Source organism: Carassius carassius, chromosome 19 (assembly GCF_963082965.1).
Source record: "Carassius carassius chromosome 19, fCarCar2.1, whole genome shotgun sequence".
Lineage (NCBI taxonomy): Eukaryota > Metazoa > Chordata > Actinopteri > Cypriniformes > Cyprinidae > Carassius > Carassius carassius.
Genome location: NC_081773.1, coordinates 19,270,143 through 19,297,369, shown reverse-complemented (window position 1 = coordinate 19,297,369; position 27,227 = coordinate 19,270,143). Strand labels below are relative to the sequence as shown.

General features: G+C 40.2%; 1 protein-coding gene and 1 long non-coding RNA gene across 2 annotated transcripts in view; one reads left to right on the top strand and one right to left on the bottom strand.

Moving 5' to 3' along the window:
• The window catches only part of LOC132095307 (sodium leak channel NALCN-like), a 114,970-nt gene that overhangs the window by 86,751 nt on the left and 992 nt on the right, over positions 1 to 27,227 (top strand). Inside the window, 26 exon segments of the mRNA XM_059500159.1 lie at positions 3,739 to 3,840; positions 3,984 to 4,053; positions 4,165 to 4,256; positions 4,686 to 4,764; positions 4,766 to 4,809; positions 4,985 to 5,041; positions 5,899 to 6,003; positions 6,409 to 6,562; positions 6,952 to 7,119; positions 9,368 to 9,472; positions 9,566 to 9,672; positions 14,556 to 14,676; positions 14,768 to 14,866; positions 14,959 to 15,043; positions 20,311 to 20,420; positions 20,501 to 20,575; positions 20,750 to 20,869; positions 21,244 to 21,312; positions 21,406 to 21,554; positions 21,770 to 21,863; positions 22,093 to 22,225; positions 24,569 to 24,684; positions 25,838 to 25,995; positions 26,222 to 26,372; positions 26,726 to 26,875; positions 26,965 to 27,076. Of these exon segments, the coding sequence (XP_059356142.1) occupies positions 3,739 to 3,840; positions 3,984 to 4,053; positions 4,165 to 4,256; positions 4,686 to 4,764; positions 4,766 to 4,809; positions 4,985 to 5,041; positions 5,899 to 6,003; positions 6,409 to 6,562; positions 6,952 to 7,119; positions 9,368 to 9,472; positions 9,566 to 9,672; positions 14,556 to 14,676; positions 14,768 to 14,866; positions 14,959 to 15,043; positions 20,311 to 20,420; positions 20,501 to 20,575; positions 20,750 to 20,869; positions 21,244 to 21,312; positions 21,406 to 21,554; positions 21,770 to 21,863; positions 22,093 to 22,225; positions 24,569 to 24,684; positions 25,838 to 25,995; positions 26,222 to 26,372; positions 26,726 to 26,875; positions 26,965 to 27,076 (2,825 nt within the window).
• LOC132095308 (uncharacterized) lies at positions 390 to 25,989 on the bottom strand. The gene is made up of 3 exons (XR_009422431.1): positions 25,852 to 25,989; positions 794 to 884; positions 390 to 624 (listed from the first exon to the last, which is right to left on the bottom strand). It is a non-coding gene; the product is annotated as an uncharacterized LOC132095308 (long non-coding RNA).

The window sequence follows — 27,227 nt, the reverse complement described above, 5'->3', positions numbered from 1 at the left end:
ATTTATAGTCCTAACTTTTTTAAATGTTAATGTTCAGATAACTGAATTCAGTGTGTTATTGAATGAGACAGATTTTTTCATCAGCTTGAAATTTTCAAATGAATTTATATTAGGATATTTGGTAACAATTATGTACGGTTTAACACATTATAAAAGCAGTTTTATGCAGTAATTATGCTTTGAAATGCATTGTACAATCTCATGAATAATTGTAACCATAGTTAATACATTATAACACAGTTAATTATTACACTATGCTTTTTAAATTATTATATTATATTATAATTATTTACGACAAGATTATGTATTACAATGCAAAATATGAATAATTAAAATGCATTAGACCATTTAATAACCCTTTATAATGCATTATATATAAAGACTTTAAGTAAAAGGTTACCAGATATTTATTCATATTATAGATATGTGATGGGAGTAGTAATAGAGCTTTGCTTTGTTCTCTGGCAGCTTTGGGCAAAACACACTCATTCCTATGCAGGGTTGATATGTTTTGATTTCGATCCTCCATTTCCATGATTTCGACTCCATGTTTGTCATCCAGCCAGCCCGGCAGTCGGAGCAGATAATGGCGTCTCCGTATCATTATAACTGTTAGTGGGTCACCTGTGAGCATGAATGAACAAATTATTATTTTAAAATCTGGCAGCGATGCAACCACATATTCCAACACTTTGCATCAACCGCTCTCGTCTCCGTCGTTAAGTTTCAGATCACGTCAATGTCGTTCCCACCTCCCTTGTGTTATACACACACACACACTCATACACCTCACCTTGACCACCCCTCCTCCTCCAGCTAAGCAGACAGACTGCACATCAGTAGCCATCCCACGTCGTCTGTGCCGTCTGGGGCATTCAGTCTGTCTACATACACACATGCGCACACACACATCCCTCATCAGCCAGGCACTCATCACTCTGAGTGGCCATAAATAAGGGCGACGTGTTCTCTTGAAGCTGAAATTGTCATTAGCTGTGTTCTGGTACATGACTCTGCAATTAATGGACAATAGAGAGGCGGTGGTGAGCAGACGGCTTTTCAAAGCATACATAGATCAGCACTGATTTAGAGCAAATACAGCCAATGTGATCACAGCGGCGGAACAATCTCCCACTACCAATTATAGCAACAGCCTCACCAGTTACATTTCATCTCCAGACATAGCTTTGAAAGATTTGCTTTTTTACTGTCAGAAAGCACCACAAGGGGCTTCTTGACTATTCCTTCTTACAGATCTCTTGTCCTTTTAAAAAAGTGTTGCAAGCCCAAAGTAATAAATATATTTATAGTGGTTTTATTTCAGTGTAGTTAGATTTGTTTCTGTATTACAACCCGAATTCCGGAAAAGTTGGGACGTTTTTTAAATTTTAATAAAATGAAAACTAAAAGACTTTCAAATCACATGAGCCAATATTTTATTCACAATAGAACATAGATAACATAGCAGATGTTTAAACTGAGAAAGTTTAAAATTTTATGCACAAAATGAGCTCATTTCAATTTTGATTTCTGCTACAGGTCTCAAAATAGTTGGGACGGGGCATGTTTACCATGGTGTAGCATCTCCTTTTCTTTTCAAAACAGTTTGAAGACGTCTGGGCATTGAGGCTATGAGTTGCTGGAGTTTTGCTGTTGGAATTTGATCCCATTCTTGCCTTATATAGATTTCCAGCTGCTGAAGAGTTCGTGGTCGTCTTTGACGTATTTTTCGTTTAATGATGCGCCAAATGTTCTCTATAGGTGAAAGATCTGGACTGCAGGCAGGCCAGGTTAGCACCCGGACTCTTCTACGACGAAGCCATGCTGTTGTTATAGCTGCAGTATGTGGTTTTGCATTGTCCTGCTGAAATAAACAAGGCCTTCCCTGAAATAGACGTTGTTTGGAGGGAAGCATATGTTGCTCTAAAACCTTTATATACCTTTCAGCATTCACAGAGCCTTCCAAAACATGCAAGCTGCCCATACCGTATGCACTTATGCACCCCCATACCATCAGAGATGCTGGCTTTTGAACTGAACGCTGATAACATGCTGGAAGGTCTCCCTCCTCTTTAGCCCGGAGGACACGGCTTCCGTGATTTCCAACAAGAATGTCAAATTTGGACTCGTCTGACCATAAAACACTATTCCACTTTGAAATAGTCCATTTTAAATGAGCCTTGGCCCACAGGACACGACGGCGCTTCTGGACCATGTTCACATATGGCTTTCTTTTTGCATGATAGAGCTTTAGTTGGCATCTGCTGATGGCACGGCGGATTGTGTTTACCGACAGTGGTTTCTGAAAGTATTCCTGGGCCCATTAAGTAATGTCATTGACACAATCATGCCGATGAGTGATGCAGTGTCGTCTGAGAGCCCGAAGACCACGGGCATCCAATAAAGGTCTCCGGCCTTGTCCCTTACGCACAGAGATTTCTCCAGTTTCTCTGAATCTTTTGATGATGCTATGCACTGTAGATGATGAGATTTGCAAAGCCTTTGCAAGTTGACGTTGAGGAACATTGTTTTTAAAGTTTTCCACAATTTTTTTACGCAGTCTTTCACAGATTGGAGAGCCTCTGCCCATCTTTACTTCTGAGAGACTCTGCTTCTCTAAGACAAAGCTTTTATAGCTAATCATGTTACAGACCTGATATCAATTAACTTAATTAATCACTAGATGTTCTCCCAGCTGAATCTTTTCAAAACTGCTTGCTTTTTTAGCCATTTGTTGCCCCCGTGCCAACTTTTTTGAGACCTGTAGCAGGCATTAAATTTTAAATGAGCTAATTAAGTGGATAAAAGTGTAAAATTTCTCTATGGTTCATTTAATTCAGTTCATTATGTGCACTAAACATTAAACTTTATGGTATGGTTCAATTTTAAATTTAAAGAGGTAAATCAACCAAATATTGTGCCTAAATTCGGTATGTTGTTAAATAAATCAGTATTAACTCTTGGGAAAACACAAATAGGGTCGCTTGCTGAGAATGTCCCACATGCATACAGAAAGTTACTTCAGTATAAATGGAGTCAACTGAGTGATCATCATCTACGTTTTGTAATTTTTGGCAGAAGTGGAAGTGGAGCCTAGTAGACATATAACCTCTTAACATGCCAAATCTTTCCTAGGAGATGAATTCCCTCCTACTGCTTCATCTTCTCTTCACTGTTAGCCTGAATTTTTAGTGCACCACAGGTCACATTTGACCACTCTGAAAAAGGATTAATTAGTTTCCTCTCCATGGGCGCCCCATTCCTTAGAACTGTTTCCACCTGCACAACACAATGTTAGCTAATAAGAACCATCTGCTGTGTCGGATGTACAACAGCGTACATGACAGACAATAGTGGCACAGCTCAAGGGTTGTTGTTCACTGAAACTCTTCACACTATCCTATACATTTACAGAAGGTATAGTAAAACTTATTTGCATTTGTAGTACCCCGAAAAATGAAAACCTTTTGCTTTTGTAATGTGAATTATTTCTATTATTTCTGGAAATAATTTAGAATAGGACTTCAAAATGGAGATAGTTATTAGATTTTGATGCATAAACTGCTTAAATTAATCATGCACAGTAAGAAATTACATAAAAGCCTATTTGGATTTAATGTCTTAATATTAGATGGACAATACAACAAATATCATAGATGCAAGTTTTCTCAAAGAATACCACACTGTTTGTCTTTTTCTGTTGACCTAGTTATGGTTTGTCTGTGTTAATTTTTTCAGAGCCTGCACTAGACAACGCATGCTGAGTGGCTCTTTTGAGGGTCAGCCAACAAAAGAGAGATCCATACTCAGTGTCCAGCACCACATCCGCCAAGAACGCCGGTTAGGAAAGCACATTAACATTAATGCTTTCACATACTAATCTAATTAATTTATATAAGGATTAATGGATTGATGTACAGTACACTATAGTCATAAAATGCACTATATTAAGATAGTGTGTTAACCTGCTCTTTTTGGCATAGGTCCCTCAGGCATGGCTCAACCAGCCAGAGAATCAGTAGAGGGAAATCCCTGGAAACACTCACTCAGGATGTGCGTACACACACACACACACACACACACACACTCAGACATCACCGAATAATAGCTGACAGCACTATCTGTGACTATCTGTGATCTCTGACATGCGTGTGAACTCTTCAGCACTCCAGCACGGTCTGCTACCGTAACGCCCAGCGGGAGGACAGTGAAATCAAGATGATACAAGAGAAAAAGGAGCAGGCTGAGATGAAACGGTATTTCTGACACTCCATACACTTGCCTTGGCATGCGGTCAGTCGAACAGATCTTATCCCCCCAAACAAAACATGCCATGTGGGAGTTATTACACCATATCTTTCTCTAATACTGTATGCTGATGGTGGCATAGTGCCATCAGTGTATGACAACAAGACATATTGCAAGGAAGCAAAGCTTTTGTTTTAAGTCGGCTGTATTTATTTGCTGTATTCAGAGGGCAAGAAGGGACTGTAAAAGAGAGATCAGATCACATTTTAGCAGATTTACAGATAGAGTACACTAAAAGAACTATTAAGGTCTCTTCTGTGCATCCTATATCTTTCTATCTTTTCCTTACTTTAATAAAACTTAAAAAAGCAGTGTTTGCTGAATATGAGATTTCAAAATGATTTATTGTTAAGCCCAGAATGTTTTTTTTTCCCCAGAAAAGTCCAAGAGGAGAAACTCCGGGAAAACCATCCATACTTTGACAAGCCACTCTTCATCGTTGGTAGAGAGCATCGGTTTCCGAAACTTTTGCCAAATGATTGTGCGAGCCGGTTTCAATGCGTAAGGCCAAAGCAAATACAAATCCACTGCAGTATATGATTAGTCACAGCAGCATTTACATACGCCTCAATGAGATGACTAATCCTTTGGTACCATAATCACTGAAAAAATGCCATGTTGTTTCACAAACTGTTGTGTGTGTGTGTATGTGTGGTAATGGGCTTTTTATGAATAGGTCAAAAACGGATCCCAATACAGGCGCAGTGAACAGCACAAAATACCATCAATTATAGTAAGTTCATAAATGTTTAGTGCCTGTGCACCATGATAGCCTGGTAATATACACAATTCAATACCTAAAAAAAAAGGATTACAGCTTACACTGGCATCTTTATTTTGCCACAAATCATTTAAAATTTATGTCCTTTAAATTAAATAATAATATATTATTTGAATTGTAAAATATGTGTAAATTAGGTAACACTTTATTTTGCGATGTCCTTGTTACAGGTTGCATGTACTTAATATTGTAATAATAATAAATTATGCATAATTACATGCAAGTAACCCTAAGGCAAACCCTAATCATAATCCTAACCCTAACCATATAGTAAGTAAGTGCATGTGGTTAATTAATATTACTCTGTATTTAAATATATAATTACACTGTAACAAGGGCACCTTAAAATAAAGTGTAACCGTACATAATGAAATAATGGAAAAATACAAAAAAATTAAGAATTTGAATTTAGAGGAGAAATGTGCTGAATTGTCATGAAAATAATGTCTAAATAATGATATTTCTTTTTTTTAAATATAATATATATATTTGGGGGGGGGGGGGGGGGGGTGTAAAATATGACCTGCACAAGTTTTCTTGAGATTCCCTCATTTATACATCTTTTTTGATTCTAGAAATGTAATATGAGAATGGGCTTTGGTAAGTTTTGATCTGTAAAACACGCCAGGCTGGGTTAGTGTGGGATTAGATGGAACATAGGGCTTCAGTGTCCTAGCAAAATTTCACCAGTTTCAAAAGATCTGCAAAATTAAGACAAAGTTATGTAAGCTCAGACTGAAGTGTAGGAAGAATGCACATTTAAGCTGCACTAAACCTTGCATGTGTATGCGTCTGTGTGTGTTCTCCAGTGATTTGCTGGGCTTGGTAACCTATCTGGACTGGGTGATGATAGTGGTCACCATCTGCTCATGCATTTCCATGATGTTTGAGTCCCCTTTTACTAGGGTCATGCAGTCCAGCACATTTGATAATGATCCCCAGTGATTTAATCTACTTCAGAGTTTGTTTAAGTTGACTTTGAAAGTGAATGCATTTAGGGTGCCTCTGTTTCAAAGATCGTGTACTTTACGAAACAGAAAGTTGGGGCTGATTGACCTGACACTCTTAAAAGTCTTCTGTCTCTTTTTCTATAACACTGATTGAAACTCCACTTCAGACAGTCCAGGATGACCTGATCTTTACTTGATAAGGATATTTTCAAGAGCACAGAGAAAGATTTTTATCCTGGCAAGATTTTTGTTATGACACTCCCAGGCTCAAAAACTTCTCTATCTTACCAGAAGACAAAGAATTGTTAGGATAAAGCTTGCAAACCTTTATGCAAACTGCTCTATGAAAAATTGTATTCTCTTGAACACTAAACCACCCCTTTCCCTGCAGATTGGAGAATACGTGTTTGCCATCTTCATGAGCATTGAGCTGAACCTGAAGATCATGGCAGATGGTCTGTTCTTCACTCCCACTGCAGTCATCCGAGACTTCGGTGGCATCATGGACATCTTCATCTACTTAGTAAAACTCATTCTCAGCTCTTCTGTGAAAAACCCACTTTCTGACACAGCCTTCTAGCTGATTACTCACTTCTCTAATGAGGCTCTGAAGATTGTGTTTTAATGACCCTAAACAGCGTTTTATTTAAATGACCCAGTCACGTCAATTTAATCCTGTTTACTCATTTCGGAAGAATTCTGCCTGTTTCACATAAACATTATTTGCATTTAATAGAAAAGCCGACACTTCCACTGCTGACTATTGCATGAGTAATACATATTGCATTTATATTAATAAAGCAATATAAATATGCCATAGAAAAATAATCTGCAGTTAGTGATTTCACATTCAAGTTCAAAATTAAATGAAGAGTTGTGGTCTTTAAGGTGATCTTTCTGCACACTCTGTAGGTCAGTCTGATCTTTCTATGCTGGCTACCAAACAATGTGCCCCCTGAGTCTGGTGCCAAGCTCCTCATGATGCTACGCTGCCTGCGCCCACTGCGTATATTTAAACTGGTGCCCCAAATGAGGAAGGTGGTTCGAGAGGTCCTCAAGGGTTTCAAAGAGATCTTCTTGGTGAGTGAACAAATCGGTCCACTTTCTGCCTGTAGTTGCTCAATAAAAGGAGAACAGAAATGGCTGGCTGTTTGTTAATTCTTCTAAAATATATATTTTGTGTACCTTTTTTTCCTGAAGTTTTTTATTTTATTTTTTTGCATTTATAATTTAATTTACAATTATTTTTCAGTGTCTTTATACATAATTTCAGTAGATTATATTTTGGAACAAGACGTTGTGTTCTGAGTACTTACACTTTAATCTATAATGTTTCATACTCTCTTCATTGCAGTAGTTGAATGCAAGGCCTTAAAGGGTTAGTTCACCCAGATAGCAAAATTATGTAATTAATAACTTACCCTCATGTTGTTTCAAAGCCGAAAGACCTCCGTTTATCTTTGGAACACAGTTTAAGATATTTTAGATTTAGTCCGAGAGCTCTCAGTCCCTCCATTGAAACTGTGTGTACGGTATACTGTCCATGTCCAGAAAGGTAAGAAAAACATCATCAAAGTAGTCCATGTGACATCAGAGGGTCAGTTAGAATTTTATGAAGCATCGAAAATACATTTTGGTCCAAAAATAGCAAAAACGACGACTTTATTCAGCATTGTCTTCTCTTCCGTGTCTGTTGTGAGAGAGAGCTCAAAACAAAGCAGTCTGGATATCCGGTTCGCGAACGAATCATTCAGTTCACCAAATCGAACTGAATCGTTTTAAGCGGTTCGCATCTCTAATACGCATTAATCCACAAATGACTTAAGCTGTTAACTTTTTGAATGTGGCTGACACTCCCTCTGAGTTCAAACAAACCAATATCCCGGAGTAATTAATTTACTCAAACAGTACACTGACTGAACTGCTGTGAAGAGAGAACTGAAGATGAACACCGAGCCGAGCCAGATTACATTACATTACATTACATTAATTCATTTAGCTGACGCTTTTATCCAAAGCGACTTACAATTGCTATATATGTCAGAGGTCACACACCTCTGGAGCAATTAGGGGTTAAGTGTCTTGCTCAGGGACACATTGGTGTCTCACAGTGGATTCGAACCCGGGTCTCTCGCACCAATGGCATGTGTCTTATCCACTGCACCAACACCACCATATAGATAATGAGCGAAACATTGACTCGTTCACGAGTCAAGAACCGTTTCTGTCAGACGCGTCCGATTCGAGAACCGAGGAGCTGATGATACTGCGCATGTGTGATTCAGCGTGAAGCAGACTGACACACAGAACGCCTGAACCGAACTGATTCTTTTGGTGATTGATTCTGAACTGATTCTGTGCTTATGATTCTGTCTGAACATTCTGGGCTTATGAGCGGGGGTAAACCGAAGGCTTGAATCAAGGGCAATCATCGCAAATGACACCATTACGTCGAGCGCCAAAGAACCGGTGAACCGTTTTCTTCAACCGGTTTATTAAATCGAACTGTCCGAAAGAACTACTGGTGATCCGAAAACCGATGCAACCGGTACTTGACTCGTGAACGAGTCCTTATCTGGCTCGGCTCGGTGTTCCTCTTCAGTTCTCTCTTCACAGCAGTTCAGTCAGTGTACTGTTTGAGTAAATGAATTACTCCGGGATATTGGTTTGTTTGAACTCAGAGGGAGAGTCAGCCACATTAAAAAAGTTAACAGCTTAAGTAATTTGTGGATTAATGCGTATTAGAGATGCGAACCGTTTAAAACTATTCAGTTCGATTTGTTGAACTGAATGATTCATTTGCGAACCGGATTTCCAGACTGCTTTGTTTTGAACTCTCTCTCACAACAGACATGGAAGAGAAGACAATGCTGAATAAAGTCGTCGTTTTTGCTATTTTTGGACCAAAATGTATTTTCGATGCTTCAAAAAATTCTAACTGACCCTCTGATGTCACATGGACTACTTTGATGATGTTTTTCTTACCTTTCTGGACATGGACAGTATACCGTACACACAGCTTCAATGGAGGGACTTAGAGCTCTCGGACTAAATCTAAAATATCTTAAACTGTGTTCCAAAGATAAACGGAGGTCTTACGGGTTTGAAACAACATGAGGGTAAGTTATTAATTACATAATTTTGCTATCTGGGTGAACTAACCCTTTAACTCAGCAGTATTTGTGTAGGAGATTTCTTTACGGACCTTCTTTATTAAAGCTTTGCTCCCCTTTGGGTTATAGGGTTAATGTATATGAGAGTAATGTGCTGACCATATTTTATGAGAAAACCATTTTGCTTAAGACCGGATTATCGATTTCCCAAACAGGTCTCTATTCTTCTTCTGACACTAATGCTGGTGTTTGCAACCTTCGGGGTGCAACTCTTTGCTGGAAAACTTGCCAAATGTAATGATCCCCATATCTCCGATAAGGTACAATGCAATTCTTACAACTTTTCAAACTAAGTTCAGGGTGAAGGACCTTCTGTACTTCAGTGAAATTTTGTGCTTTGTTGACTTTTTCAGGAGGACTGCCATGGCATCTTTAGAATCAATGTGAGCTTTTCAAAGAACCTGAATTTAAAGCTCAGACCGGGTGAGAAGAAACCAGGTTTCTGGGTGCCAAGAGTTTGGTATGAAATGGAAAAGAATGTTCTCTGTAGTGTTTTGTTTGTTTTTCAAATGTTCAAATTTATTGAACTATAATGCAATATAAAAATGCAATATCTATTTGACTAAAATTTGAGAATTTGAAAAACATTAATTTTTACTTTAACAAATGAATAGAATTCAGTTTCATTTAAAAGCACAGAATAATCCAACACAAACTGAACCTGTCACATCTTCAGTGTTGAGGTCTTTTTGAGAAATCCCTGTAGTAACATCTCAAATGTTATGTAGTGACAGCACAAACCAGTATGATAAATGCTCTCATTAGAAAAACAGCACCACATTTTCATCGTCTTTTATATGTATTTTCCCCATAAGCAGTAGTCAGTTTTGGAGTGCAGTTGTTGTGGGCACAGAGCAGGGGGCTGATATATCCTTCCCTCAGGCATAAACACAAACAACACAATCATACACCCACACACCAATGAGTCTGTTATTGCTCTAGAGATGTGGCAACAAAATGGCAAATTATTTGTGAGACCAGCAAAAGACACACATTGGTCCATAGCTGCTCTAGAGCAAGCAAGGTTTCTGCTAATGCTGAATAACAGAGAGAGAGAGAGAGAAAGGTTGTTGCTCTTTTACCTTTGAGCGCTTTGCGTGGTAACAGGAAAAGAGCAAGGCGTTTGATCCTCTTGGTATTGTGTTCGTGTTCAGCCCATAGAGCACTTGTCACGATCGGTGTTACAAAGAACCACGGGAGAGGGAACCAATTGCAGGTAAGTCTTTTATTAAAGGGTAATCCAAATAGAGTAAACAGTCCAGGCAGGGGTCGAGACCAAAACATCCATCCAAACATAAACAAGACACGAACACAAGGCAAGGGCAAGAGCTGACGGACATGAATTAAACAATCAACAAGGACTCCGTGACACATACACAGACAGACCGGGTATAAATACACAGAAGGTGAATGAGGGAACTGGAGACAGGTGGGGAATAATCAATTAACTCAACAAGGAGGAAGGTGACCAAATAAGGGAACAGACAGTTAATAAGGTGACAGACACCGTGGGAAAGGAGGACATCTAGTGGAAACCCAGGGACACAACCCAGACAATGTGACAGTACCCCCCCTCTACGGAGCGGCTCCCAGACGCTCCACGACAGACACAAAACAGAGACCAGGAGGGAGGCGGACAGGTGGAGGCTCAGGGGGAGGGACGGAGGGCCAGAAAAGAAAAACATGGGGAACAGACACCAGAAGTGTGAACACCAAACAGGGAGACCAGGAGGGAGGAGGACTGGAGGAGGTTCAGGGGGAGGGATGGAGGGCCAGACTGACAGAGAGGAACAGGGACAGGAGTGAACACAAAAACAAAAAACAACATGAAGCCCCTCCAGGGCGGGGCAGAAGACCACCACGTCCGTGTGGTGGAGACTGGAGTCCCCCAGGGCGGAGCAGAGGACCACCACAACCGTGTGGTCAGGGCGGAAGCCCCCCAGGGCGGAGCAGAAGACCACCACAACCGTGTGGTCAGGACGGAAGCCCCCCAGGGCGGAGCAGATGACCACCACGTCCTTGTGGAAGAAGCCAGAGTCCTCCAGGGCGGAGCGGAAGACCCCCACAGCCGTGTGGTCAGGGCGGAAGGCCCCCAGGGCGGAGCAGAAGACCACCACAGCCATGTGGTCAGGACCAGAGCCCCCCAAGGCGGAGCAGACCTCCGTGCGGCTGGACCAACGGGACGACGAAACTCTGGTAATTCCCTGGTGTCCTTACTGGACTCCAGAAGATTGGTGCTTGCCTGACACTGCTCATGAAGATCAGAGGTGACTTGCCTTTGTTCATGAAGATCAGAGGTGACTTGCCTTTGTTCATGAAGATCAGAGGTGACTTGCCTTTGTTCATGAAGATCAGAGGTGACTTGACTCAGTTCATGAAGATCAGAGGTGACTTGACTCAGTCCCTGAAGATCAGAGGTGACTTGACTCAGTCCCTGAAGATCACCGGTGACTTGACTCAGTCCCTGAAGATCACCGGTGACTTGACTCAGTCCCTGAAGATCACCGGTGACTTGACTCAGTCCCTGAAGATCACCGGTGACTTGACTCAGTCCCTGAAGATCACCGGTGACTTGACTCAGTCCCTGAAGATCACCGGTGACTTGACTCAGTCCCTGAAGATCAGCGGTGACTTGACTCAGTCCCTGAGGATCAGCGGTGACTAGCCCTGACTCTGGAGGATCAGCGGTGACTAGCCCTGACTCTGGAGGATCAGCGGTGACTAGCCCTGACTCTGGAGGATCAGCGGTGACTAGCCCTGACTCTGGAGGATCAGCGGTGACTGGCACCTGACTCTGGAGGATCAGCGGTGACTGGCACCTGACTCGACTCTGGAGGATCAGCGGTGACTGGCACCTGACTCGACTCTGGAGGATCAGCGGTGACTGGCACCTGACTCGACTCTGGAGGATCAGCGGTGACTGGCACCTGACTCGACTCTGGAGGATCAGCGGTGACTGGCACCTGACTCGACTCTGGAGGATCAGCGGTGACTGGCACCTGACTCGACTCTGGAGGATCAGCGGTGACTGGCACCTGACTCGACTCTGGAGGATCAGCGGTGACTGGCACCTGACTCGACTCTGGAGGATCAGCGGTGACTGGCACCTGACTCGACTCTGGAGGATCAGCGGTGACTGGCACCTGACTCGACTCTGGAGGGTCCACTGGCACCTGACTCGACTCTGGAGGGTCCACTGGCACCTGACTCGACTCTGGAGGGTCCACTGGCACCTGACTCGACTCTGGAGGGTCCACTGGCACCTGACTCGACTCTGGAGGGTCCACTGGCACCTGACTCGACTCTGGAGGGTCCACTGGCACCTGACTCGACTCTGGAGGGTCAGCTGAGACTCTCATCCTGTGCAGCGGCGCTGGGCAAGCAGCCATCTTGGGCCATGACTCTGGACAGGCGGCCATCTTGTACTGTGGTGCTGGGCTGGCGGCCATCTGGGGTTGTGGTGCTGGACTGGCGGCCATCTTGTACTGTGGCGCTGGACCGGTGGCCAATTTGGGCATTGGCGCTGGGTTAGCGGCCATCTTGTGCTGTGGCGCTAGGCTGACGGCCATCTTGGGCTGTGGCGCTGAACCGGTGGCCAAAGTGGGCATTGGCGCTGGGCTGGCGGCCATCTTGTACTGTGACGCTGGACTGGTGGCCAATTTGGGCATTGGCGCTGGGTGGGCGGCCATCTTGGGCTGTGGCGCTGGAACGGTGGCCAATTTGGGCATTGGCGCTGGGTTAGCGGCCATCTTGTGCTGTGGCGCTTGGCTGGTAGCCATCCTGGGCAGTGATGCTGGAATGGCGGCCATCTTGGGTTGTGGCGCTTGGCTGGTAGCCATCCTGGGCAGTGGTGCAGGACTGGCGGCCATCTTGGGTTGTGGCGCTTGGCTGGTAGCCATCCTGGGCAGTGGTGCTGGACTGGCGGCCATCTTGGGTTGTGGCGCTTGGCTGGTTGCCATCCTGGGCAGTGGTGCTGGGCTGACGACCACCCCGCCGGAAGAGACAGAAGTGGCTGGGGCATCCCACCGAAGCCGATGCTGCAGGTAGCACACGAATTCCCAGAATTCCAGTGTCTCTAACTGCGCCATCTCCTCCTGAGACACTGGATCATCCAGCCCGCCATTAAAATAGTCTTTAAGGGCTGCGTCATTGTATCCCATGCCCTCGGCCAGGGACCAGAACACCTGTGCCAGGGCACCCACCTCATTGCCCTCTTGGCGGAGGGCGATCAACTTCAGATACTTCGCCCTCCGCTCCGCCATCCTGGCTGGGGAGCGGGAAAAAGACATACCGCTGGTTCCTTGCATGACGGAGTCCTTCTGTCACGATCGGTGTTACAAAGAACCACGGGAGAGGGAACCAATTGCAGGTAAGTCTTTTATTAAAGGGTAATCCAAATAGAGTAAACAGTCCAGGCAGGGGTCGAGACCAAAACATCCATCCAAACATAAACAAGACACGAACACAAGGCAAGGGCAAGAGCTGACGGACATGAATTAAACAATCAACAAGGACTCCGTGACACATACACAGACAGACCGGGTATAAATACACAGAAGGTGAATGAGGGAACTGGAGACAGGTGGGGAATAATCAATTAACTCAACAAGGAGGAAGGTGACCAAATAAGGGAACAGACAGTTAATAAGGTGACAGACACCGTGGGAAAGGAGGACATCTAGTGGAAACCCAGGGACACAACCCAGACAATGTGACAGCACTGTCTAAAGTCCAGTCACACACACACACACACACACACACACACAAAGAGAGAGAGACAGGCAGATAGACACCATAACATTTTGGTACATTTTATGCCTGAGATTATAAGAAGGGAACAGCTGAATATTTCTTTTCCCCTTTTTTTTTCCCTTGTTTTTTTATGTTTTAAGAATAGTGGTACTTTATAACTCAAAAGATGAGTTGAGAAAATTATTTAGAAGTCACATTCAAAAAATGCTTTCTGAATGTTCTTGGTTTCATGTCATCGCTTTAAATGTGATTATAACAATTAATGTCTGGTTCATATTTCAATAAAATAAAATACAATTTTACATTCTTTTTAGATATTTTTTTTTCCATTGTGGTATTATTTTTATGACCATTACATACTACAAATACATTGAATGCTTACAATTATAATTTATACATATACTCTATATTTTAAATAATATGTAATTATTTTTCTGCCTTACAGTAATAAGAATTCGATTTTTTGGGGGAGCATTGGGGAGCAAGGAGAAAGTAAACATGCTCATGGAAATCATAATGGAAAAAAATGCTTAATATTCCAAAATAGATGGAAATAAAAATGACAAATATCTCTTGAAATGCTCTTTTTAGGGCAAACCCGCGAAACTTTAATTTTGATAATGTGGGCAATGCCATGCTGGCTCTGTTTGAAGTGCTGTCACTGGAGGGCTGGGTGGAGGTGAGAGACGTCATCATACACAGAGTAGGACCAGTAAGTTACTTTTTTTAAGATACTAAACTGTATACTGAAATGATTGATCATGACTGCACTGTTAAGGACCTTTGATTGTCTCTTAAAACAGATTCATGGCATCTACATCCACGTCTTTGTGTTCTTGGGCTGTATGATTGGGCTCACTCTTTTTGTTGGTGTTGTCATAGCCAACTTTAATGAAAATAAGGTATGGATTTTTCTCTTACTGTTAGTTGATTAGTAGCTACAGTAGGTTTATTGGTTGATCCCTGAACAGATGTGTTGGATGTTTTTGTTTAGGGCACTGCTCTTTTGGATCAGAGGAGATGGGAAGATTTGAAAAGTCGACTGAAGATTGCTCAGCCCCTCCACCTCCCCCATGTCCAGGTAAGTGCTCTCTTGAGGTCTATAGAAATACAGTGTCAATTTGTGCATCACCATAATGTTGTAGTTGCTGTTGTAGTTTGTGCGCCGTCATGTGTTTGAGTATTTAAAAGTATCAAGAGAAACAATATACAGTAGTGATATATTTTAATTAGTGCTGGACAAGGATTACATTATTTATTGTGATTAATCACATGATTGTCTGCGATTAATCACATTGTTGTTATGCATGAAACTAATAATGCATTCAAAAAAAAAAAAAAAAAAATTTTTTTCATTTAAAAGTACTGCTATATGAACAAAAGTGCAATATGGTTTGCAAACACTTTAAACAAATATGGTTCTTTTTTACAGCAGTATTCCTTTTACATAGTAGCAGTTAAAATATTTCTTGTAAATCGTAACTTATAACATTAATGTAATTAAATTATATATAAAACCAGCTATTTGCCACTGCCAGGACATTGTTTTTATAGAAAGTAGTTTATAGTTTGTCATAGAAAAACAAGTTATGCTAAGAGAATGAATAAGAATGAGAGTGAGTCCAGCGCATCGTTCATAACATTATAACAGGCATCTTTCGAGTATAGACTTGCACGATCACGGGACCCTGTGCAGCAGAGTGCGGCACGGGATAACACTTGATGGGCTGGTGGAGACTGTGTGCGGGATGCAGGAGAATAATTAGGGTGTGCTCACACTAGGCAATCTTAACCCCCACAGCCTGGTTCGTTTGACTGGTGTGATCGCTCAGTTTAGCAGTCCCATTGTCCATGGCTCGGTTGGAAGAGGTGGGCAAGAATGCGGTTCAGTTATATATAGATCAGTGAGTGAGGGCTAAACGCGCCGGAGCGCAGATCTGATACGTGCTGCATGGTTGCATGAATATTTATTAGTAGAAAAAGCGATAGATGTGTACAGCAATATATTGTTAGAAGGCCGTGTGTTACCACATCATACGACTCAAAATAATAAACCACAAAGTTAACAAAACAATGCACTCCACTGTGCCAAGCAAGCACTTCTCTGCTGTCTTCACGTGCTATCGGAAACTTCCTGTTTCCCATCTATGAAGTGGTGATTACAAGCTTGTTGCATTCTATTCAGTGGTTTGTGAATGCTGATACTTAGCCTAAATAATTTGATCAAAAGGATCCCCTCCTGCAGTGGCGCAAAAAGTGGGTATGCGCCATATGCGGCGCATAGGAAAGCGATGGTAATTTTTTTTTTAAATAATAAAAAATAAAAATGTGTATTAAAAGTTCTATATATAAAAGAATATATACATTTTGGAGGACTAACAGGCACCGATGCCCTCATAATATTCCATCATAGGATTTAGACATAGAACCTCGCGAGTGGGTGGGGCGCCGTGAGCGCTGAGTAAGCAGCAGTACGTTAACGTTAGTTGCGTTGTCGTTGAAACTCGAAAAAGATGGATAAAACAAAAAAGCTCTCGGGGGCTAAAAATAGAAAAAGAAAGAGGGAAAAGGAGATGGCATGTCAAGGGATGCGACAGCAGCTAGATAAGTGAATGGTGAAAGGCAACAGGTAGGATTTAAAATGTGACATCTATGCTCGGAGAATATGTAAAACTGGAATATGAGCTGTCATTTATTCCGTCATCACCCGGGTGCTGATAGCGCGTGCGCACAGATGAGACCTAAACAGCACACATTGATATCTGTGTTTAAACGAAACTAATTTAAGCTTTGTCAGTTTAAACATTTAAGAGGCAGAGGACGCGAGCTCGCGCGCGCAGTGAGAAGATTTGTGCATGCGCTCATCCGAAGCGCGCAAACCCGCGCCTCAGAACGCGCGCAAATATAAGCTCTCTCTGAAGTATTTTATCTAAATGGACAAATTCAGACAAAAATTATGTCAAAATGCCTGTCTTGGTAAGTATCCTATAGCAGACATAGCCAGCTGAACGTAGGCCACTGTGTCAGTGCATTCTCTTAAAGTGACAGTCTTTATATTAATCGAACAGCAACAACAAAGAAATCACTCACTGCTCTTCATTAAAAAGCTTTTGTAACAGATTGTTCAGTTTCTCCTAATATTGGCTCGAAAGGCTATAATGGTCAAATGGGTTGGTAGTGATGCCCCCTCTACTCAGAAGTGGAAATCTATGATATCTTTAGTTGTAACTCTAGAAAGATTGAGGTATTGTCGCAATGGTAAATCGCACCTGTTTAAAAAATGGGAGAATATTTTTAAGTGTCTAAAGATTAAACGGTCATAAACAAAATCTGGATAAAATTTAGGTACAATCATATGATGAAATGCTGTATGTAAATTGTCCACATGTTCATGAATATGTTAATTATTTCCTGTGCTGTGTTTTTGTTTTAATATGTTTTAGTTTGTAACAATTAAAATGTTTAATAAAAAGAATATCTAAAAATAAAGAACAATTTTTAATTTATAGTCAAATATGCGATGCTGTTTTACATTTGATTACTTTGTTAAATTTCTGTACCTAAAAACGAATACTAGACCTCTTTACTCTATTGTATTTATTTTTGCTGTTGCTCGTAGTTAGATTTTTTTTTATTATAGTTTCTCCATAAACATAGCCAGACCGAACTGTACCGAAATGTGACTCTTGAACCGTGAAACAAACCGAACTGTGAAAATTTGAACTGTGCCACCCCTATAATAATAATAATAATAATAATAATAATATATATAATGTATGTATGTATGTGTGTGTGTGTATATATATATATATATATATATATATATATACCATATAATTATGGTAGGCTTACAGTGGCTGTCTGATATACTTTAAAATAAACATTTATTATTTAAACGCCCATACATGATGATGTCCGGAGCAATTATTTAATTAGAAGTGGGGGGGGGGGGCAAAATGTTTTGCTGCATACCCCTCTAACCCTGGATAGTTGCGCCCCTGCCCTCCTGTGACCCACGATTTGTATGTATGTTTATTCAGAGCCAGTGAGCAATGGACTTTCATAATAATAAAAAACTGCGTTAACGCGCAATAAAATATGTATTGGCGTTAATCAATTAATGCGTTAATGCAATAATAATGCGTTAACCTGCCTAGCCCTAATTTTAAATACATTGAAGTATAAACTACATCACTTTGTTTGATTCAAAGCTATAATACTCATATTTTCTTTGTCAAAGACATCTAAAGATAATTGAAGCGTCTTATTTCAAAAGGTATTTGAATCCTCCAAAATGGTCAAACAGCCACAAAAAAAGTGACATGTTGGTGGTGCACAGATAAAAGTCACCAGAGCAGCAAGTGTATTATTCAGCAGCAGCCTTTCAGTCTCCCATCTCTTTCTTTCTCTCTATCCCTCCCTCCATCTTCTACTCTTCCTCTCCTGGCTAATGAGCCATCCATGCTTTGCATGTGTTTCCTGAAGCATTTAATCAGCTCTCATCTGCTGTAGTAGAGAACAAACTAAATTTAATCTTTCAGCGATGGGTACACCCCCAAGGCAATCACACACTTGATAATAACCACTTCACTTTTGAGTCAGAAGTTATAGCTGCCTGTAGCATGAATGACTTTGGGCTCTGTGAGTACCTCGGAGCCAAAGAGAGAAGAGTGATTCTCTGTCTCACATAGATTGAATGACTGATTGATTTGGCATCGCAGGTTCTGCGGTGACGGCGGTGGCTCGTTATGTTTTTATGTTAGACTGCCGTTGGCTCGCCTGGAAACAGACACTTCAAAGACATGTTTCATAACAGCAGGAAAGAAAAAACACAATTATCATAGTAGGCAATTATCCAGGCATATTTTATGTGGCAATTAGACACAAAATAATGCTCCAATCTACTGACAAGTTTGCATATTTTATTGATATGTTTTGAACCAAACTCCAAAGGCTGAAATGGACACTTTTTTGGTACTTTTCTATTTTTTTTCAGCCATTAAGTACATCTGAGTTGTTCAATTATCTTTTCAACCAATAGGAAAACATGCAGCAGTTCTCTGTAAATTACAATAGAATTGTTCATCTGTGCTGCCTTTGTGAACAATGGGCTGAACCAATGGCTTTCACTATCAGCATGGAAGCAGTGTGCTCTTCCTCCAGTACTGATAACTCAAATCAAATTTTGTTCAAACAAAACAAAATGCATTTTATGGGCCTTACTGCAAGTAACGCAACCGTTCTAATTAAAATTTCCCTCAAAGAGAGATCAAATTTGAATAATGGTTTACTTCCTTTCTTTTTTCTTCTACCACTATCAAGTATAATTAACATCCATAAATTTAACAGGGCAGAGCATTCTCAAAACTACTTCTACTACTATTTAACTATTTTTTTCTGTAATTATTTATTTAGTTAGTTAGTTAGTTAATTAGTTAGCCAGTTAGCCACACCAGAGGTGTGCTAAATATTTTTCTAAGCAATGTATGATTTTTGATTAGCCAATAAAAAAATTCTAACAAAACCTAAAACCATAAAGAGTAAAACCATAAAAAAAATGAATTGCAATAATTAAAACAAAGCTTAAATAACATATAATTGTTATATAAAAACCTAAAAGGTAAAAAAAAAATGTTGCCTTGGCAACTAAGTGAAATAAATTGAAATTAAGCTCTAAAATTATATTTAAAAACTTACAAACATTATGAAACAAAATGACTAAAACTTAAAAATAAATACTTCAAATATAAAAATTATTTAAAGTATTGATCAATAATATTATATAATAACAATAATAGAATATAAATTATACTTAAATAACATTGCAGCAATAATATTCTTTACATGCCCTATAAGAACTAAATTTAGAGATAGCCATAGAGAGCTGTGGACGGCAGTAGGCAGAGCTTCCTTAGTGCTTCCTGCCAGATAGTCTGCCTCGTGGAATAACAGAAAAATCAATACCTCAGTCAGCACTCCAACTCCATTCAAACCAGCTTCATATAATCCATTTGCGCTTTGTGGCTGTTGAAATTAACTTGTGATCATGGTGTATGATGAATGCCACTCAGACCTCATGACCTTGAGCTAAAAGACAGCAAAACGATGATGTAGCGGATCTCTAAGCAATGCCATGGGTAAAGCTCTTACCAAGTTCATAGAATGAACAGTAGAGAGGATTTTCTCTATGCCAGTCTTTTAACTAATAATAAATGAGAGCGTAGAGATTATTGTGAAGGTCAGGGAATTTTAACCAGGTCTTTTTTTTATAACCACAGCACCGGATCATTCAGAAAAGAACCAATTTTCTCTTCTTTCAAAGCTGAAATGCCTTCTTTTCAATTTGCAGAAAACGGTGGATTCCGTGCAAAAATGTATGACATTACCCAACATCCTTTTTTCAAGCGAGGTATTGCAGTGCTGGTGTTAGCACAGTCTGTGCTCCTGTCTGTTAAGGTGAGGAGGGTTACAGCAAAAACATTTTTGCTTTATTTCTCTAATAAAATGATAAATAAAATGTTGTGTATGTGTTACAGTGGGATGAACTTCACCCTGTTACTTTTCCTTTGGCCACAATGTCTGTGGTTTTCACATTAATTTTTGTTCTGGAGGTAAGTAGGCTATATATTTCCAACTCTGTTTGCTGTTCTTTCATGGGTCAGCCCAAGCAAGATTTCTTTCCAGCCACAAAAAAAAGTTTTAAAATTCACCAGAAGCCCCAGAGTTCATGAGGTCTTTCGTAAGTATTGTACGGTCATGACATAATTAAATTTGCTCTGCCGCAGGTGACTATGAAGCTGATAGCTATGTCACCAGCTGGATACTGGCAGAGCAGGAGAAACAGATATGACCTACTCGTCACATCCCTGGGAGTCATATGGATCATTTTGCACTTTGCTTTACAGGTACACACTAAAATGTAATGCATTTTCAAGAGTTTTGTACCTTTTTTGGCTTAATATAAAATAAGATTAACATAAAATAATGTACTGAAACAACAGCTTAAATATTGGGGTCTTCTGATAAATGTCACCATCAATTATTATACCAAAGATTATGTAATTTCTAGTGAACTCTAATTCCAAATTAAATAAAATTTTCAGCCGACAATACGTCAGACCAAAAGGCACTCCTTTTTGAACAGTCAAAAAACAAATGATCTGTTGTTTCAATGTCAGATTCACAAAAGGTACAGTTGTTATGATTTAAAAGTAATATTCATTTGTTTTGTTGATTGAAATGTGCTTTATACTGTAAATAAACATTTCTTTTTCTTTAGAATGCTTACACATACATGATGGGCACATGTGTGATAGTATTCAGGTTTTTCACCATATGTGGGAAGCATGTAACTATGCTTATATATTTACACAAAATATGTGCAAAGTCATGAAAATTACAGTGCATTTTCCTCTACTACCAAGCGGTCTTGTATTTACAGGTGACATTAAAGATGCTTCTGCTAACTGTGGTCGTCAGCATGTACAAGAGTTTCTTTATTATCGTGGGCATGTTCTTGTTGTTACTATGCTACGCTTTCGCTGGTGTCGTCCTCTTCGGCACTGTCAAATACGGCGAGAACATTAACAGGTAAGCCGTCTTGTGACACATGGAGGGAGGGATTGGACTGTGTCAGATTTGTAACACACATACTACTACCCACGGCGCTGATATAATTGGTGTTGTCTAAAAGATTTGCTCGATTGCCCTACATGTATTTGAGAGAATCAATTTTCAGGTACAGCTGACAGCATGAGAGGAAGTGACTCTGCGTGAGCTGTTACTTTTTCTTCTCTCGCCAACAGGCACGCAAACTTCTCCACTGCGGGTAAAGCCATCACTGTACTGTTTCGAATAGTCACAGGTGAAGACTGGAATAAGATCATGCATGACTGCATGGTAAGAGATTGGATGGCAGCCCCGTTTTGCCCGCAAGCACGCTTGCTCGCTGTGAAAATCATTAAAGAAACTAAAAAATTCACTTTAAATGAATCAGATAGAATTGCAAATATAACTGTACAGCATCTGGTTTCATTCGACATGCTTCTGAATGATTTCTTTAAACAAAAACACATCAGCTGTGAGCCCCATGTGTTGATTATGTTTGTTTATCGGCCTCGTTTCCCAGGTGCAGCCACCATTCTGCACTCTGGACAAACATCGCTACTGGGAAACGGACTGCGGCAACTATGCTGGCGCCCTTATTTACTTTTGCTCTTTCTATGTCATGATCGCTTACATCATGCTCAACCTGCTCGTAGGTAAGCACCTCTTTCCCCTGACTTCCGACACAATATCCTGTTTCATCTCCTGGGGTGGCATCTAATTTCCTGTAGACGCTAGCCAAACTAGCTCATAAAATACAATATCCCTGCCTATTATTCTTCCTGACGTCCTTCCATGTTTATTATCTCTATTTTTGCTAGAACAGAGTGGTTCCTCCCTCTCGTAGCTTAGCACTGGTCACTGCTGAATATGAAGGAGGCTTTGTTTGAACCACTTTGGGTCAAAGCCAGTTTAGTCTCTGTCTCTATTCCTCTTGGTTTATGGACTGTAGAGATGTGCACACTTTCTAGTCATCAGCATATGTTGTGGTGTGTTGGCTGCTCATTTACCAAGTTGGGTTGTGCACCAATCAGAATTGATTCGAGAATGCCTTGCTCCAATTATAATTGATGTACCAAACAGGATGCAGTATTGATGGATTAGAAGTTTATAGCGGTTTATACGCCTTAGACTGATCGATAGCATGAATTTGCCATTACATTTAAAATATATTAAAATAGAAAACATTATTAAAAGTGTATACTTTTACTATTTTGATTAATTAAATGCAAGCTTGGTATGAGACTTCCTTTAAAAAAATATTTAATATCTTACCAGCCTCAATTTGTCTAATTAAAATTACATTTTAGCAAGAATTTCATGGCTAATATGATCCCTAAACTAGGCCAGCATCATACCTTCACCAGTTTTATTTTAGTATCATTGAGATATTATTAGATATTAATATAGATGTTTGTTCATATTTTGAATGAGATTTTATTATTATATATTATATTTTCTGCTTTTATATTAATTTAAAGTTTTAGTAATTTTGTTGTTGTAATTTTTCTTAATTTATTATTATTAGTAGTATATAAGTTAGGGCTGCCCGATAAATCGCATGCAATATTTAAGGCGCATCTTGTCAGTAAAGCCGGTTCAGAACCGGATGGGCAATAAATATTGCATGTGATTTATCGTGCAGCCCTAATAGTTTAATTTTGTTGTTTTCTAAATATGTATTTATAGTTTTTATTCATTTTTATTTCAGTTTTAGTTTTAGTTATTTTAGTTATTTTGAGTTATTTTTGGTAGACGTCATCTTCCGCGGCATATATGGTATAGCATGTGTCATAGTCTTTTTGAACCCGGCTTTTACAAAACTTAATTTATTCTCTTTTTAAATCTCATATCACATCGGAAAGGCATGTATTTTAGTAAAAATTTAGGGAATAAAAAAAAAGGTGAAAAAAGTATCGGTTAGGGTAGGTGTAGAGAGGGCTTATTGTCCCAAAATGTGGCATCCATTTAATAATTTCAATTAAAATTATAATTTACACTCAAAACGTTATTACTGCATATTGTTTTATAATGAAATACATTACTGAGGCGCAGATAATTGCCATTATTTGCATTAAGTAGTATAAATAGCAGAGAATCCTGTTATTTTAACATAGTATAAATAGAATCTATAGCTATTTGACTGTGTAAATAGCATATCGCTACAAATACTGCTATTTTCACTTAGTGTAAATAGAATCCATTAACAACAAGTAACAAAATTTTTTCTTTCTTTTTTAAAATGGTTGTAGTTCATGTTAACTATAATAACTCTGACCTGCACTAACTAGTTTCAACCAGCATAATCTTGATAGTCCTAGTTGGTCTTTTTCAGCAGGTTTAAGCCCACAACACTCTATAGTACACCATGAGTGTGTAATTCACACACTGCTCAATTTTATGCTCTGAAATTTGTCATTCAGTGTGTTAGCTGGTTGCATTCCCAGCGTTGCCAAACATTTAAAACCTGACAATGGCATTCGAAGGTAACTCTGTTGCTCCCTTGAGGTGGGAAGTCGTGGCCTAATGGTTAGAGAGTTGGACTCACAATTGAAGGGTTGTGAGGTCAAGTCTCGGGCCGGCAGGAATTGTGGGTGGGGGGAGTGCATGTACAGTGCTCTTTCCACCCTCAATACCATGACTTAGGTGCCCTTGAGCAAGGCATTGAACCCCCAACTGCTCCCTGGGCGCCGCAGCATAAATGGCTGCCCACTGCTCCGGGTGTGTGTGTGTGTGTGTGTGCACTTCGGATGGGTTAAATGCAGAGCACGAATTCTGAGTATGGGTCACCATACTTGGCTGAATGTCACGTCACTTTATTACAACCACAGCAATTCAAGAACACATGTCAGGTATGTACAACAGGACCATGTAATGCAACGCATCAGCCAATCATTCGTGTAGCACACTTGTTAAGAGTCTGTTTTCCGTCTCTTACTTGTGTTCTGAGAGCGTAGCTGAAAGCTTTCCCAACCATAATGACTTTATTTCCCCCTCAGCCATCATTGTGGAGAATTTCTCTTTGTTCTACTCCACCGAGGAAGACCAGTTGCTAAGCTACAATGACCTGCGTCACTTCCAGATCATTTGGAACATGGTGAATGACAAGCGGGAGGTGAGGAGGAGGAGGCAACGTGCCTGTGATCAGCAGCTGTCAGCGGGGATGATTTTGAGTTAATACCCGCGTGTGCTCTCCGCAACCGGCTCTGAAGCCACAAATGAATGAATCACACGCATCGACATTCTCACCTCCAGAGTAATTGGAGGTTATTACTGCCTGTCACAGATAGCGAGAGGAGTTGAGCTGTCATCTTCATTAGGTGGAAACAGCCTTATTGAGAGCAGCAGAGGGAAGTGCGTGCAGATTTGACCTCCTCCCATAGGATCATTAATATCTGCTTGTGTATATTTGAGTTAAATGAGGCACACCAGTCATTTTCTGGCCTTAATGAATCAACCAGCGGTGCTGGGATCAGCTAGAAACACTTGAGGCCATAAGACTGTAACAGCTGAGCACAGGAAGGAATTTGTCCCTAATTAGACACATGAGCTCTGCTCCAAAATCTAGCGAGCTTCCTTGATGCCTGCTAGCCTTCTAAGACAGCACAAACCTCACAAAGCTGATTAAGAACACTCTACATAGGCAACAACAACTTTTCATTTCATTTTTCGTTTTCATCAGTAAAAGAAGTAATAGTAAAATAGTAAAGTTCTTTGGCAATGAACCACCTCTTGATATTTCAGCCAAACAAAAAAATACATATTGTTACTCCAGGATCATTTTTGGTCACTCTGAAGCTGACATATTCCCCTTTTTTAGCGTATCCAAGTTATCTGCACAAATTTTAAATGAATTACTGCAATCCAAAATGCAAAAAACAGTGCATATGAAGATTTTTAAAACCGATCATTCTTTATTTAAACTAATATTTAATGCTTTAATATATATATATATATATATATATATATATATATATATATATATATATATGTGTGTGTGTGTGTGTGTGTGTGTGTGTGTGTGTGTGTGTGTATATTTCTATTGACTTCTTCACCATTCATATTTTATCAGATTTCATTCTAAGATTGCCTGCTCTGCTCTGCTAAGGATACAATATTATGCTTCCTTGGAATTTAATAAAAATAATGGGCTTTAAAATGCCCTCTAGGTAGGCAGCACACTAGCTATAGTACAGTGATAGTTTGAGATTTTTCTAAACCCTTTTGCCATTATATATACTGGTAATTATTTATGTTTTTGAAAACAGGGAGTGATACCGACCTCTCGGGTGAAGTTTCTGCTCCGTCTGCTGAGAGGTCGTCTGGAAGTTGACCTGGACAAAGATAAGCTTCTCTTCAAACACATGTGTTATGAGATGGAGCGTCTGCACAACGGAGGAGATGTCACCTTCCATGATGTACTGAGGTTAGAAAGGACTATTAGTATTCACTACAGCACACTAACAAAAAGATTCATATCACGACAAACCAAAATGTCCTATTTTTATATAGAAGAGTTACAATCAAAACTCCAATTTTCCCTAGTCTAAAAAGAACAAACCCTGAAAGGGTCAATCCATCGTTAGTGTTGTTCATATTGGCCACTAAGCTTGTTCAGCAGCTTATAGGAACTCATTGATGGTGTGTTTCAGCATGCTGTCGTACCGCTCAGTTGATATCCGGAAGAGTCTTCAGCTGGAGGAGCTGTTGGCGCGAGAGCAGCTTGAATACACTATAGAGGAGGAGGTGGCCAAACAAACCATCCGCATGTGGTTAAAGAAGTGCCTCAAACGCATACGAGCTGTGAGTTCATACAAACACGCTCCTGAGACTTCGCTGATATTTACATCAATAAACTGAAAATAGATCAGCTGTTTGACAGTGACTATATTTACACTTCATTTCAACATGGCCCAAATCTGAGGTCACTTTAATATGTGGAAATAAATCCATATTGTACTTTTTTGTTTTCTTTTTGGCTGTGGGTCTTGAACAGTCACGTGGGAATTTATGCAATTTTTATGTCAGTCTAACTTGACAATGTGACATTAACTTCCTGTCTAAGTGAGATTTTTTTAAATATATTGTTTAATTAAATATACTGATAAAAACATTTTGTATTCTATAATATTTACATATACACCTTCCTCCTTCAGAAGCAGCAGCAGTCATGTAGCATCATTCTCAGTCTGAGAGAGAGCCAACAGCAGGACTTCCGGCGTCTGCTCAACCCTTCCAGCATTGAGAACACCATCCCCAGCGAGGACACCAACGCCCATAACCAAGACAATCCCACTCAGCCAGAGGTAGCCCTACCAGTGTCTATTCTTCAGAGACTCTGTGAGTCTCAGAGTCTTCATTCTAATGAAATGATTTGAAATTATTGACCCAGCAGATCAGCGTCCTGCAGACCTTACTGAGCCCCACCCTGTCCGACCGCAGCGGATATCGACAGGACTCCGCCGACCGGCCCCAGAGGAAGCTGGGACAGTGGCGACTTCCTGCAGGTCAACACCAAACACTCACACTATCACACATGCTCTTACATTTACAAAAGTATTGCTTTTGTAAAATGAGGTATATACAGTAGCAACATGTCATGCTAAGTGTTGCTAAAGGATGTTAGCATGATAATTATACTGTGCTTTCTTCCCATGT